The 14,992-nt window shown below is 44.4% G+C and overlaps 1 protein-coding gene across 1 annotated transcript in view; it reads left to right on the top strand.

The window, feature by feature from the left end:
• Window positions 1-8,508: 8,508 nt before the first annotated feature.
• LOC119161658 (ras-related protein Rap-1b-like) overlaps window positions 8,509-14,992 on the top strand; it is a 108,533-nt gene continuing 102,049 nt past the window's right edge. Inside the window, exon 1 of the mRNA XM_075889343.1 lies at window positions 8,509-9,309. Coding sequence (XP_075745458.1) covers window positions 9,168-9,309 — 142 coding nt within the window. The 5' untranslated portion in view covers window positions 8,509-9,167. The remainder of the gene's footprint in view (window positions 9,310-14,992) is intronic.

The following is a 14,992-nucleotide window of genomic DNA, read 5'->3' as shown; positions in this document are numbered from 1 at the left end:
TTGTGCAACAATATGTCTGTGTGTGCGTGCGTGTGTGTGCGCGCAAGGTTCTGCAACGATATGTGTGTTTGTGTGTGTTTGTGTGTGTGCGTGCGTACGTGCGTGGGTGGGTAGAAGGGTGGGTGTTCGGGGTACATTAACGTGGTCTCGTGTTTTATTGTGCTCTCTGCTTCTCAGACGATATGCGTGTTGCCTCACCAAGTTGTGAGCGCCCCCGTTACCGCTCTTTCTAAAGGTAGTGATTAGGTTGACGTAATCATCGCTAGCGATTTTTCTGCACGCTTCACACCTTAACTCTAACTCACTTTTTAAGATAAATACATCCAAGGAAGGAAGGGCGGTGCACCATTGCGCTGGTTGTACAACAGCCAAGGTGACGTCGGCACATAACTTCTTACAGATTATAGAAATCAGGTTATAGAAATCGCGCAGAAATCTTTGTCTCTGAAATCTTTCAAAAAATATACCAAAGCTTACCTTCTATACTGTCCTCAAGATTGATAAGTTCAATATATAGAGGTCATATGTTTCTCTGGTTTCGTTATTTGTAGTGTTATGAATCTTTTTTTTATTACTGTACAAGTATGTACTCCAATTACTCTGTACAAAAACAATGTTACGCATGCAATATTAGTGTGTTATATTGTATTTATTTTTATACTGTATGCTCTGAGCGGTGCTTTCGAGTACTTGGGTCCCGAGGCAGAGGACATCTGCCTTTTGCCCTTGTATCCGATACATACATTTGTCTGAAATAAAGACGACAACAACAACAACAACATGCAGTCTTGTTGCGCAAATCCAGTGATCTATCTATCTATCTATCTATCTATCTATCTATCTATCTATCTATCTATCTATCTATCTATCTATCTATCTATCTATCTATCTATCTATCTATCTATGACCGTAGCTGCGAGCTACCGTCTTAAATAGCTACGCCCCGAAATCAAGATACACTTGAGGGACACCATTGCTGAGGATTCCGGAAATTCCGGCCATCTCTTGTTCTTTAACATCCACTAACATCGCACAATACAGGGGCCTCTTTCATTTGGCCTCGATCGAAAAGCGACTGCCTCGGCAGTGACCGAACCGTCTACCTTCAGCAGCCGTTCATCCAGCCACAGACTTATCCGACTTATCCACCGAGATAAACTGAATTCGGTCAACTACTTTGTCCGAAATCTATGACACCTTTCGACCCAATACCTCTCATTTCCTTTTGTCAGCCAAGCACTCTTGAGAGCTAGTTGGCACATGCTGAATAAAGGTTGAGGAACCGTACGCGCTGCGCAGGCAGTACAGAGGCTAACGCAGAACACGCCGGAACGCTACTCTCAAACTCTCCCGACAGCCGGCGCGATATTGAGAGTGGCCCGAACTCCTCCTCCCTCCTCCTCGCAGATTCGGCGTGTCACAGACAGAGAAATGCGCGCGCCTCACCATTATTGATCGAGCCCTACGGCGCTCGCTAGTGCCGACAGCCGCACAGCTGCCACGTGGACGACGGCGAAGCAGCCGGGAACAAAACGCCCACCGATGGCGGGAACACACACACACACACAAATTCTCCCTTGCGAGCGCGTGCCCGCCGCATCGGTAAAATACCGACGCGAAGCGGGATGCGAAATTCAGTCGCGCGCTCCCAGCAACAGGTGTCGCTGGCTAGCCTACCGCGTTTTCCCAGAGAGGGAGATGAGGAAGCAGAGAGGAGGACACGAAACACCCTCTTTTTCGCTGTCGTTTTACGAAACGAGAAAGTAAAGAAAAAGAAAGAGGAAGAGAGGGGGAAATAAAGGGGATGGGAAAGACGCATCGAGTTTCGAAAGCAGCCGCTTGAAGCGACGAGGCACCGGGTTTTCGCGCACCCGAAACTAGACATCGTGGGCGTCCGACGACCGGTGATGTTCGCGTGCCTTTTATCCTCAGTTTCGAAATCAAGAGAGATAGAGAGAGGATGTTGCAGGGAATCAAACAAGTGACGCTAAAAGCTGCGGCGGGGCGCAACGTCGTTCTGCCCGCCAACGCTGGCACAAGTCCTGACAACGAAACGGCTCGGGAGATTTGATATTTTTCTTTCTCGATTTTCATGAATGGGGCGCGCAAAGCAAGGGCTCCTGTAGGATCAGGTGCCGCGAACGACATCAGGCTGTGCAGGAAAGGAGGAAAGTCGAGAGTGTTACGAGGTTTAACGGGGAAAGAAATGTAAGGGGAACGGGTAAGGAGGCGTCGTCGTAGTAGAATGTAGTTTGCAGACGTGGGTAGAAAAGCCGCTGTACCTGTCTGTTTGAGTTACTCGGAGATTTCCCCCCCCCCCCCCATTTCTGCGCCTGTACCCCGGGGTCAATGTACGATCGTACAAGTATGTGCCGTACGCTTGCGCAGTGTGGCTGAGAGCGTAAACAGACTCATTCTTACTTCATGAACGGCGGTAGCGCCGCAGCGCGGCTATTGCGGAAATCACCCTCTCCAGATCAGACAAAACCATAGAGCGCTAAACGAGAAACCTCTGGCGGGAAGCTGATTGGCTGGAGCGAAAGAGAGGAGGTGCTGGTTGGATGGAAACACGCTAGAGGTTTTATGAATTAAGCACACGTGTTTCCCTCTTCCCTCTTTATTGCCCTTTCTACACGCATAGTATTTCTGTCACAGTGCGTCTCTGAATTTGCGACTGCATTTTCTTCTGCGTTTAGGTGCACTGGCTAGGAGATAGAGACCGAGATAAAGAGAAGAAAGGAGAGGAGCGAAGAAAACGCAGAGGGAAAGCTTGGTGGTAGTAACGTTAACGTAATTTAGTTACTTTCCGCAGTAATCAGTAACATAATGGTTTTCTTTTCTGGGCTGAATGAAAGGAGGCTCGTTCCGTGTTCAACAGCTCATACTCGCGAAAACTCCGTTAGTCATGAAACACAAGTATGATCATCAACGCAATAACTCAGATAGTCGTGAGGAATACGGGCAGACAAAGAATATATATATATATATATATATATATATATATATATATATATATATATATATATATATATATATATAAGCTTAAGAAAGGGCTATGGCAGCCATTTCTTTTGTATGTTTTGAATGTAGTAAAGTAATTCTCACATAAGCGGACAACAATATCACGGAAAATTGACTTGCAACGGGCAAAGACAAGTAAACCAACTACAAGCTTTGAATTACGCCTCTGATGCCATTGATCTGCAACCCATTTTCGTCCATTTATTCCCCGTGCCAGGAACCCCATAGCAACACGGTCATGTTGAAGTCGTTCTTAGTGACATTTATTTCCCTAACTTCCGAGCGACTGTCACAAAATTGTAAGGGGTTCATAGAGCACCACAAAGCCGATCACGGAGTGCCACAAGTTGCCCACAAGCTGAGCATGCGTTGATCATGTAGTACGACAAGCTTAAGTCTAAATAACGCTCAAAGGCAATTATATACGCGAAAGTGGCTACGTAGATATCGACAGTCCTGAAGAGAGAACGAATTTAGAACTCAGTGGGAAATTAAGTTAACAAAATAACGTTTAACTCCCCGCAATTCTGAACGTGATGGCCTTTTTTATATACAGATGTCTGAAAGAGAAAAAAAAAGGATAATAAAACCGAGAGAAGGATAGAGAAGTATAGAAAAGTAGAAGGAGACTAGAGACACGTTTAGCACCCGTTGAGTGTGTGGGAGTGGCGTGGGAGTTGCGTAGCCGAGAGGAAGGGTAGGAGAAGCGGGAGAGGTTGCTAAGAGCGCCAATCGAGAGATCGTGTTTTCTCACCGAGCAGAGGTCAACGACCGATAGCTCTTGTCTCTGGGATGAAATATCCTCGGCATCAGAGGGGTCCACCTAGGCAGGCCTACGCTAGATGATTCCTTGGTAAATGGGAAAACAAACAAGAGTTCTTCCAGTTCACTCACAAAGGTTGGCGTTGGGCCGACACTTGCTAATCGAACGCTCGATAAGATCCTGCCCGGGCAAACGTCATTACAAACGCCCAAAGTGTGGCCAGAAGGGCACAGGACACTTCATTACAACCCGGCTCTCTTTAATACAAAGGGATCTGTTGCAATAGTGTAAAAGCATTGAGTGAACGGCGCTTCACTATTTACAGCCAATACTAACGTTTTCGTCGGGACGAAAACATCTTGACGAGTTCCATCTCCCTCAAGCTATACGTAAAGAACAAAAAGGAAAAAGGGGACGGTGCTGAAACAGCTTTCGAAAAAAAAAAAACAGTTTCATTGCTAAAGTGGTAATCCTGGAGCAAGTTGGTCTACGTCGTACTCGAGTTTTTACACAGTTCTAAAGACAGAGACCACTGGATGGAAGTCTGGCGCCACAGCGAATTCGCGTTTCTGCACCCACTACCCGCATATTTCTGACGACAAAATGAAAATTTCCCACAACAAAACAGAAGACTGTGTGAGTTGGTACATATTCATCGTAACCGAGAAGTGACGCATGCATGGCGCTCTTTATCTGATTTTCTTTCATTTTGCTTCATTAATACATTAAAGTGAGCATTTGTATATTTTTTTTTCTCTTCTTGTCACCGTTTTCAGTGCGCGCTCTTCAGCAATGGAGATTCCAAGTGTTCTGAACTATAAGAAACAATTAAAGAAATAATTAAACGTTGAAATTTGATGTTGCGAACTTGCGCAAGACTGCATACAAGTCTTCTTCGGCATATCGGTGAAACTGTAAATCAGGCCGGGCTGACAAGCTGACCTATACAGTGTTTTCAACAGACCATATCACCTCCCGCAGGATTTCTGCGTGAATGCGATTGTTTGCGCATTTTTTTACTCTCTTTCACACTCTCCCTACATGTTGGATCTAGGGATTGGAAAAAATGTTTGGCAGTTTCAAGTACTAAAACTACAGGGAAATGAAGCTGCAATGACGATGATGATCTTCAGGTTGGGTAGAAGAAATCATCCCCGTCGTTTTGTTTTACTTATTTCTAGAAACTGATCGCCACAACCACCACAATCATCATCACCATATTGTAATATTTTCTTTATTCACACCTTCACCTGACCACGTGAACTAGGTGACGCCTACCGCCGCCACTACTGCTGCTGCTGCTGCTACTACTACTACTACTACTGTTGCTATCACTATTAGTGCTACAACACCTACTACTACTACTACTACTACTACTACTACTACTACTACTACTACTACTACTACTACTACTACTACTACTAGGACTGCTGTTGTCGCTATTACTACTTCAACTACTACGACATTGACGATGACAACGATGACGAAAGTGGAAAGACTAAGACAACTTCAGTCTAAACCGCGCCCGCCTTCTAACATTTTTCTCACGTTTTCCCATTGAAATTGGTTGCTCAATGTTCCCTTCTAAAAGTAATCACCTAAAAAAAGAAAAACAAATAATAGGTAAATAGCTAGTTCAAATGCAAGCGCGCAAGAATCTGCAGTACAAATACTAAACAAGAATACCCTTCAAAGGACAGCTCCTTGGCGACGAGAAGCGGGTTTCTAAAATGAAATTCCCGCCCAGACATCCCGTTTTATGTGCTATGCATATTGCCCGACAGCCCGTCAGCTTGATCGTTGGTGCGGTCATCCATCTCGTTCTTGGCTTTTATAGCAGCACCGAACTCTAGAGCATTTTCTGTTATCGAATTCGCATGACGGTCTCTCCTCAAGAGAATGGAAGCGCTACATTAAAACGTAACTGAGACATTTAAAAAAATGCCTTTGAGATGTGACATTTATTGAAACTTAATTGATTACAAACGTAAATTTTGTACACGTATTTATTCAATTGACACTTTAGATTAACTGATATTTTCCTGCGCTTCTCGTCCCCATGCCCCCTCTGTTTCGTTTTTGTAGAGTTGGCTTTTTTGCATGCTTTGTCTAGTTAGGTGGTGCACGCTTTACAGGCAGCTTGCAATAGGAGTTTGCGCATGCGTTTAATATTAATTGTTGGGGTCCAACGTCCCGAAACCACGATATGATTACGAGAGATGCAGTAGAGGAAGGCCACAAAAATGTTCGACCACCCGGGCTTTTTAACATGCAGCTATGTCTAAGTACGCTGGTCTCATACAATCGGGCCTGCATATAAAATGCATCCTCCGTGGTGGTGCGTTTGTTCGCAAAGTTGCATGCCGCACTGCTCATTAGTATAGGTGAATATGCGTGGGTTTCTGAGTTTGTGTGTGTGTGTATGTGTACACACACGCACAAACAAACTCACAAGCACACACACGCACAACGCACACACACACACTGGGGAGAGACACGAATACACACTCACATGCACACAAACATACAGACGCAAGAACACACCCACGTAAATATATATTTTCGTTGCAGACGAAAAGCTTGTACAGATGCACAATGCAGCGGCACATTTATTTAAACGGTATTCCGATTCGTTTAGGCCTTCCCCAAAACCATTCGCTTGGTGCTAAAGTTGGCTTTTTTGCATGTTCAGTCGTCAAAGGTGGAGCACGCTTTACAGGAAGCCAGCAATGCGATTTTACGCGTGCGTTTCTGAGGCTGCATGCCACAGTGGCGATGACTGAGCTCACGCCCACGCACACACGCGCGTACAGGCAGGCACTTAAAAAAATAGAGCACAGAAGCCCTCGGGGCAAGCAAATTGCCCCACGCCTGGGTCGTCTATTAGAGGCACTAAATCGATTTCATGCAAAATTTTTGTGCCACGCTGTTCTTACACATTACAAGGAAACGACTAAAGCAGAGAGAGTTTTCTTTTGCCGCGAATAATTGTGGGCAGAGTGCAAATACGTTTTTTTTTTTACTTTCGAATCAAAGTGAAATCCTGCGCAAATGAGTTTAAATGCGAGATGTTCAGCGATCGCGAATTCTCTGTGAGAACACTCTCATGTTTTCTTGGTAGGTAATTTAAAGAAGTGTGGACGAAAACGTTCGCCGTGAAGGGTAGTGGACTCACTTTGTGTCGATAGAATCGAATAAAGGGAAACACGGTAGACTGTATCCTCTTGAAGCTGTTTCTTTTATCTCCTTGTAAACGGAATCCAAAAGACTGCCTTCGTAAGCCTGTACAAAGGAAGAAAAAAAAACAGAGTGCTTAACTGGTTTCCTTTAAGCCGATGAAAAGCAAGAAATAAAACAATTTCGAACTTGTCTAACGAAAAACGCGATGCGTTGACAAAACGCTCAAGTGGGCGCCATGCACCTGTGCCTCAACGTGAATGAACGAGCGCCGTTCCTTTGAGTGAAGCGAGTGGCGCGCTACGCGAGCAGCCATGCCGCCTCAAAGGCGATGAATGAAAGCACACGTTACTCGCAAGGGCCCTCTTAGTACAACCAAGCCTATAGGTTTCTCTCTAATAAAGGTGAGTGTCCCTAACGCAACGTCAATCGGCTTCGCTCTGTCTTTCATTTCGACACAGCATAAGTTAGAGCTGTACCATGAACCCAGCAACTGCGTTGCTATTCTTGAACGTACCAATCTATCCAGCTCTCTCTTCATTCAGATCTTCGTGTGTCGGCATTTTTTTTTGTCCTCTCTCTCACTCCAGCGTATCTTCCACGCTCGGCCAGTCACCGACGTGGAGAAGACGCAACTAGTGGTTGCCATGGATATTGAGCGACGCCAGTGCCGCCATCCCGCCGCGCGCACGGTGGCGAGTCACGGCGTACGAGTAAGAGTGCGGGTACGTTGACTAACTTCTGGATCTTCCCACGCCGCATCACGTGATCGGAGAGACAGAGACGTTGTTCGTTGCGCCTATTCGTTTTCAGCATCAACAAGTTGCTGCTACTTACTCATTGCGCGTTACCGATATGCCGATGTTTCATACGTTGTTTCTGTACGCCATCCGTGCAATTCGCAAGTGACAACTCAAAAAAAAAAAGAAGAGGAATGCAACCAACAGAGCTCATCGCGAGATCTGTAACTACAGGTTTCTTTTCTTGAAATCCATCGATCCGAATTTTCTAACATGCCTAGATATTCTGTTTTATCCAAAAACGAGCCACATGAAACCAGGTTTCTCGTAACATTCAGAACTCCTTCCGAGCGAAGCTCAATAATCGATCGGAGAAGTCGTCTTTTCTTTTGCTCTCTGTCGGCTTCGCGCAGTCGGGCGTTGTCCATACTCTACTGCAAACGCAACGCTTCGCAGCGCCACCTGTGCATCCGAGCCTCTCGCTCCGGATGTCGAAGCAGACGACGCGGCTAAGTGGAAGCAAAAGATCGCGCAACGCACGCCGCAGCAGCCGCGAGCTCCACCGCCTTTCTCCCACCTTATCAAAGCAAGGAACTCCCTGCTCTGGACGCGTAGTTCCCAGAAGCGTCAGCTCAACCTTTTAGGTAGTACCATTAGTGCTGTGTCCTCGTGTCACATCGTCGGCGTGGATATTGTCCAGTGTCACCACATTTTTTTTCTTTTCGCCATCTTCTGTCAAGCCCGACTAGAAGACAACTCCGTATCTGCAAGCCCCCCCCCCCCCCCCTGTGAATCACATGGTGAGACATTGAGCTTCTCTTTCAACGTACAATCAGACTGAAAGTACAACTCAGTAGGGATGGGCGCTGCGGATTGAAGTTTCACAACTTCACAAGACGAGGGGCTTGGACATCGACAGCCATTGACACAGCCGATTGACGAAGGTAAGCCGAAGCTCGGGACGTCAATAGTTACAACTTGAACCTTTTGAAGTCCAGACGAAAATAAGTTTCAATGACGACAGGGACTCGCTCCTCGTAGACACAGGACACTTACGAAGATTGTATAGGTAGCAGACGACAAATTGAAGGGTTAAGTAGAAAGGCGTTAACGAACGAACGAAAAGAATCCGAAGCCAAAGCCTCCACTCAGTAGGACGGTATAAAAAAAACTTCGAAACGTCGTTCACTACACCTTGAAAAGGAAGACTGAAAGAGAGGTGATGTCGCGTTGAAATCCAGTGCAGAGTAGTTAAAGAAAGAAGGGGTTAGCAAAAGAAGGAAGAAAAGAGTTGTGCGTGAAGTAGCCCTCCGTCCACGTGAACCACGGCGTCCTTTCAAGAGCCTCCCGACGAAAAAGTAACGTTTCCGTACAAGTGTGTTCTCCATGGGCCCCGTCGGAGGAGTTCGGTGATCGAGGATCTGTCGGGTGGCGGGGGAGAGCGTCCCGAGCAGCACCTGCCCGGGATGCGAGAGAACAAGCTGGTGGTCATCGGCGCCGGCGGCGTGGGCAAGACCTCGCTCATCGTGCAGTTCATGGAAGGATTGTTCGACGGTGCGTACAAGCCCACGGTGGAGGACTGCTACCGAAGCTCCATACAGACGCCAGGTGAGATCACGATTCCGCTGCGTCTGATTTCTGTCTCTGTTTCTTTCATTTCGTGCTTTTTCATGCTACTACTTTCCGAAAAAAAATTAATAAATCGCTAAGATGACGGGTGGTGGTCATCATGATAAAAAAACAATCAGTGAATGATTGATTGATTGATTGATTTGTGGTGTTTAATGTCCCAAAACCACCATATTATTATGAGAGACTCCGTAGTGGGGGGCTCCGGAAATTTCGCCCACCTGGGGTTCTTTAACGTGCACCTAAATCTGAGCACACGGGCCTACAACATTTCCGCCTCCATCAGAAATGCAGCCGCCACAACCGGGATTCGATTCCGCGACCTGCGGGCCAGCAGCCGAGTACCTTAGCCACTAGACCACTAGATTACCACTAGACCACTAGACCACTTTTTTCGTGGAGCATGTTTCCTGTGTTGGACATAACCAATTGAATCCGATATAAAATTAAACCAAAGCAAGCACAGAGGACATCAGTTGTCCTTAACTCTATCGTACTAATAACGACGTAAAGTGAAATGAATAAAAATGAACTAACATCACGCTTTCCGTAGGTGGGATCTGTCAGTGAGTTCGAATTCAAAGAACCGAAAGGGTGCTTTTTTGAATCCGCTTCAACCTATTTCAACTTTTCAGTCCACCTTGGGGGTGCAGTGGCCATTCTGCTCGGCTGCCGGCCCGAAGGTCAAGGGTTAGAACCGGGCCACGTCGGTCGCATTTCAATGTATGCATAATGGTAGAGGCCCGTGTACTCTACGGTGCTAGTGCAAGGTAAATAGCACCAAATGGTCCAAATTTCCGGAGCCCCCCAATACGCCCTGCCACGTAAAAATATCATGGTTTTGTAAAATCTCAGATTTTGTTAATAACATTTTAACTTACGTCATCGTTTCTACACTACAATGAGCCACAACTATGCATTCCTTGGCATAATTATTTGTGAAATTCAATTGGTTTTGTCGGGTACAGACATGATGACATTCTCTTAAAGGAGCACATCTCTAGCCTGCTTGGGCCAATGGCGATCATACGCGGTAGAAAAAAGTCAACCCCACTTTGCGGTCATACGCAATAACGCTCGAAGGTTGGCTGCAAGTTGATCGATCACAATCGAAGCCGTCAATCAATACGCAAGGCTGCTTTCACTTGATTTCACAGAGCCCTCTTACGTGCTCACCATATCGGACAATACCTTGAGGCAACAAATAACAAATAATCTCGAAGTAATACTTCGAGGTTATTTGGGCAGTCATCTATGTTGTTTATTCTTAACGGAATTGTACATGGTGCACGAAATTTCCCATGAAGTGTGTGACCCGATGGCTGCTTACTGTTGAATAAATTATAAAATTTACTATATTTTTATTTCACCATTTTTTACATTTGTGATCTATAGCTTCTGTTCATCCGGCTTGATAGATTGCTGGAAAGTACCTGGGAGGGGAACAGCAGAAAAATAAACATCTGGATAAGAATATATCCAAGTCAATGATACTAATTTCATGCCCAATTCTAAACGTCCCATCAGCTTGTGCATATTCGGCATCTTTATACCATACAATTAGAAAAAACTAATCCCATAATAGTATTTTCTCTTGCCTTATGTCATAAATACAAGTATTATCCGATTTCAATTACGCTCTTATCTTGAGCCTACATTGCTTTGTGGAGAAAATACGTGAAGTTGGCAAGACCTAACCCTAATTAAATGAAAGGTACAACTACCTACGTAAAGTGTAGGTCAAGACACACATGCTCGCTCAATTTAACCTTTTTAGGATAATTATGACAACAAGCTTTTAACAAAGAAGTTTCATGGTACAGTACAAAATATTGCGAGGATTTGTACCAAACAAAAAGAAAGACTACTCGATAGTACTATCGGAAAGATTCCCTCATTCGATTCGTCTGTATAGTAAAAGATTAATCCGGGAATGGAATGCTACGAGCTCTATCCTTGCGCTGCTCTCAATTTAAAAGCGTTATTTCATCTTATTGCGATGCCACTACAACGACAAGCCTTTTAATCTCACGTCCCGTCGTGTTCAGAGCAGACGCCAAATCGATTTCTTCGCAACAATGTCTTGTAATGCCCGGATGCGTGTCTAGCACCTTATTGTGCGCAGAACGAGTTGAATTTCCGATAAGGCACTCAGTCATTCTCGGTACTTTCACGCGGGCGATATTCGCTTAGCCACAATAGCTTTCCAAAATCAGGGCTGATTTCTGTTTTCACGTTTATTGAAAAGAATGTGTATGCCAAGCAAAAGCAATTGCAACGATTCTGATTTAGTAGTCACCACGCACTGCGCACCTGAATTCCTTTACACTGACGTTATAAAGGACGCGTCAAAAACAGCTGCGTTTTGTTGTTAAACATTTGAATAAACTCCACTTATGGCAGCACACGCAGTCCAAGTCCTTCCGATAGGCAGCAATGAATTGTATTTCTTAAAGAATTATGTTTTTATAAGAACTGAGAATATATGACGCATGTCGGCTGTATAGAAGTTCAACATAGATTTGCATCAAGAAACAGAGCGGTAGAACGTAGTAGTACTTTCAAAGACTACAAAACACGAGAATTGTAAGTGTTTAGGATGAAGCAAGATATGCGGTTAATACACTGCTTATTCTAGGCTGCGTCGTTCTAATGAGCTATAACAAGGTCTGAGTATTAATACATCTGAATTCTTTTTCAGTTTATCTCTTTATTGTTTTTCCTTCCCATCTTCGTCTAGAGACTGTCTCCCACACCTATTCATCCCCAGCAAAGCAGAATCTATGTGAATGCATGTTGGCTAATCATTTTCCTTTTCAATAGATATATTCACCAGTCTCTCTCTCACTCTCTTATTTTTCTAAATTTTCCTGCGACTACGGATAGCCATGAAACGTGCATTTTTAGGAAATGTGCAAAAAGCTTGGCTAGGATTTTTTAAGTTATGGTGCCTGAATATAGTTTAGACTGTCCTATAGGAACACCTGGCAAAAAAAAAGTGTTCGAAACTAAAAGAATAAGCGCAAAGTAATGCTTCGCATCTGCTTTCCTGGGCTTTGCATGATGCTACCAATGCATCATGGAAATATGCAATGGAATAATATTGCACGCACAAAAAAATATCAAGTCAGCTTCGCAGTACTGCCACTAAGCACAAAGAAAGAGCTGGGTCGGCAAGGATTTCTTGTTTTTCTTTACTTTTATTTTCTCGGCGTCTTCTCATTCTTCCGCTTTCTCTCTGTTTCGCGTATACTTTTTTCTACTTGTATTCTCTATTTTTTTCCTTTCTATTTATTTATTTGTCTGTCTATTTCTTTCTCTCTGTTCCTTTTTTTCTATCTTTAATTTTGTCTTTCCTTCATTCTCTGTCTGCTTCTTTCTCTCCGTTTCGTCGCTTCTCTTCATGTCTTCATTTACTTCTCTTTCCATCTTGCTCTCTGCTTTTTCTATCTTTTTCGTGTCTCTGTTTCTTTTTTTTATCCCCGTCTTTCAATCCTTTTATGTCTTTTTTCGCTTAAACTCTTCAAATATTTCTCTTTATTTTTCTTTCTATCACTTATTCTCGCTCTCCATTTTATCTTTCTTTCTATCTTTTATATTTCTTTCTATCTATCTATCTCTCTCTCAAGCCTTTCGCTTGCTTCACTTCGCTGAACATAGTCTTCGTTTAACGCCCTCCCCTACTGTACTCGGTGATGGAGCCATGCTGATTCCTGTGGCACATGGATGGATGGTGGACTCCCACCTATCGTCCTAAGAGACGCGACTAGCGAGCACTTGGAACATCCCGCGTTGGGACGGGCAAGCTAAGCCTGACCGCCGCCAAGTGTGCTCTCTGGATGGCCCAACGTTGGTCGCCCTAGTCGGGCTTCTGATGGCGAAGCACGACTTGGCTTGGTTAGCTTGATAGCCCAGTGACTAGCGGCAGCGCCAGAACATACGCTCTAAATCAGCCACTTTCCCACAACGGAGATACAGAGTCGAGTATTTTTTTTATTAAGGCCTGATTTGGATATAAATTTGTCTGCAGGAATCTAAGCGTAATTGCATGGGTAGACCCATTTGTGGTTTTATGGGGACACAAAGGTTTCTACCGTGAGCTAAAACTACACGTGACAATACACACGTAAGCGGACGATGGGGTGGCTACTGGGGCTTTTGTCTTCTTGTTGCCGACTTCGATTAATTTGTGGGCGAGACAAAACAATAAATAATACGCAGTGGTATGTAAACGCAGTCCCCCATCGAAAGGCCAAGGGTCCGCTGACAAAATACCATATACGAGACAAACCCAAGGTCAAATTCTGACAAAGTTCAGACAGTATCGTGCGCGGAATTCCATATGTTAATTATATACATTGCACCAACTACCTAGGAAAAAATGAGTTGAGGCAAATAATAAACACACACTTTACAAAAACTAAAATTTTGGTTCAAGCACAAACTGTTTTCCGACTCTCAAGCATAAAGTTGAATGATTGAGAAAAACAGGTTCCTCCGAAAGTTTCAAATGCATTTGTACTTCATACTAAACGTTCGTTCCTGCGAATCCTACAAGCCTCTGTGCGTACACAGTAGTACGTGCCAGTAAACCAAGTTTCGTAACTCCCTACAACCCTGGTTTCATGAATCGGATAGCTTAATTTGTTAAGCTCTGTACGCTTTAAAAAAATACATGAACTAAGGCTCGTGTACCAGTTCGGAACTGGGAGTACCCGAATATATGAGCAAGGTAAGCGTGTGGTTTTTGTTCGCGCATCTTGTTTACCTAATCATTGTGAGCTCCGCCATCTTGGGCTGGTATCTTCTTGTTTTTGTATTTTGCGACATGAATTAAGAAGGTCAATAAGCATCGTACGCACCAAGCCCACCGTTTTCACGTGGATACGTCAGCTGCCATAACACCATTGTTTAGTAGTAGAAGATGCAGAACAGGAATGTTAAGAGCCAAACATGGCGGTACAGAAGCTTATCCGTGAATTAGACCACAGGTGAAAGATGAGGCTTCGAGCTGCCAGCTCCACTTGTAATAAGCGAATTTAAGCTTCTTTTTTTTTTCACTGAGCCACTTGTAGAACTGTTTATTCGCGTTCGCGTTTTGAGGGGCTTCTTTACATTTGCCCATTTCAGTTATCCCCACGAACATCGATGGTGTGTTTGTCGATAACTTTGTCTTGAAGCCAAACGTATGTAGGGAAAATCAACGAGCAACGTTTATCGAGCACTGCCAAATGCGCTTTAAACCGACTAGAGATTATAGTCAATGCTAGAAAGTAAATACGTGCTTTCTTTCATAGTTGCGCATGTTGTCGATGTGAAAGTAATCAGAGTGAGTTTTTGAACTCCCCTTTAAAAGTCAGTGTCATTTTTATTAAAATTGAGAATATTTGCAATGGTGGCAATATTAATTGAGCTACTGCTTTTTTTGCGCTTCCTTGAAAAGTCGCCTCTCCCCTTTTTTGATAGGGGGGGGGGACTTCAATTGAGAGGATTATTTGCTGGCTTGTTAACTCGATAGCATCTCGCAACTCTGGTTGGCTCTCTGTCGGTGCGCAAATGCGTAAATCATCTAAAACCAGTGGGCAGTCTGTCGTGTAGTGCGTGGCTTCTGCCAAGCCCTTGAACACCTTATTGCAAAGTATTCCGAATTCGTGACGCAGCG

This window comes from Rhipicephalus microplus, chromosome 3 (genome assembly GCF_043290135.1).
Source record: "Rhipicephalus microplus isolate Deutch F79 chromosome 3, USDA_Rmic, whole genome shotgun sequence".
Classification (NCBI taxonomy): Eukaryota; Metazoa; Arthropoda; class Arachnida; order Ixodida; family Ixodidae; genus Rhipicephalus; species Rhipicephalus microplus.
Note: the sequence above shows the minus strand (reverse complement) of the source record. Positions and strands in the feature narration are given on the sequence as shown.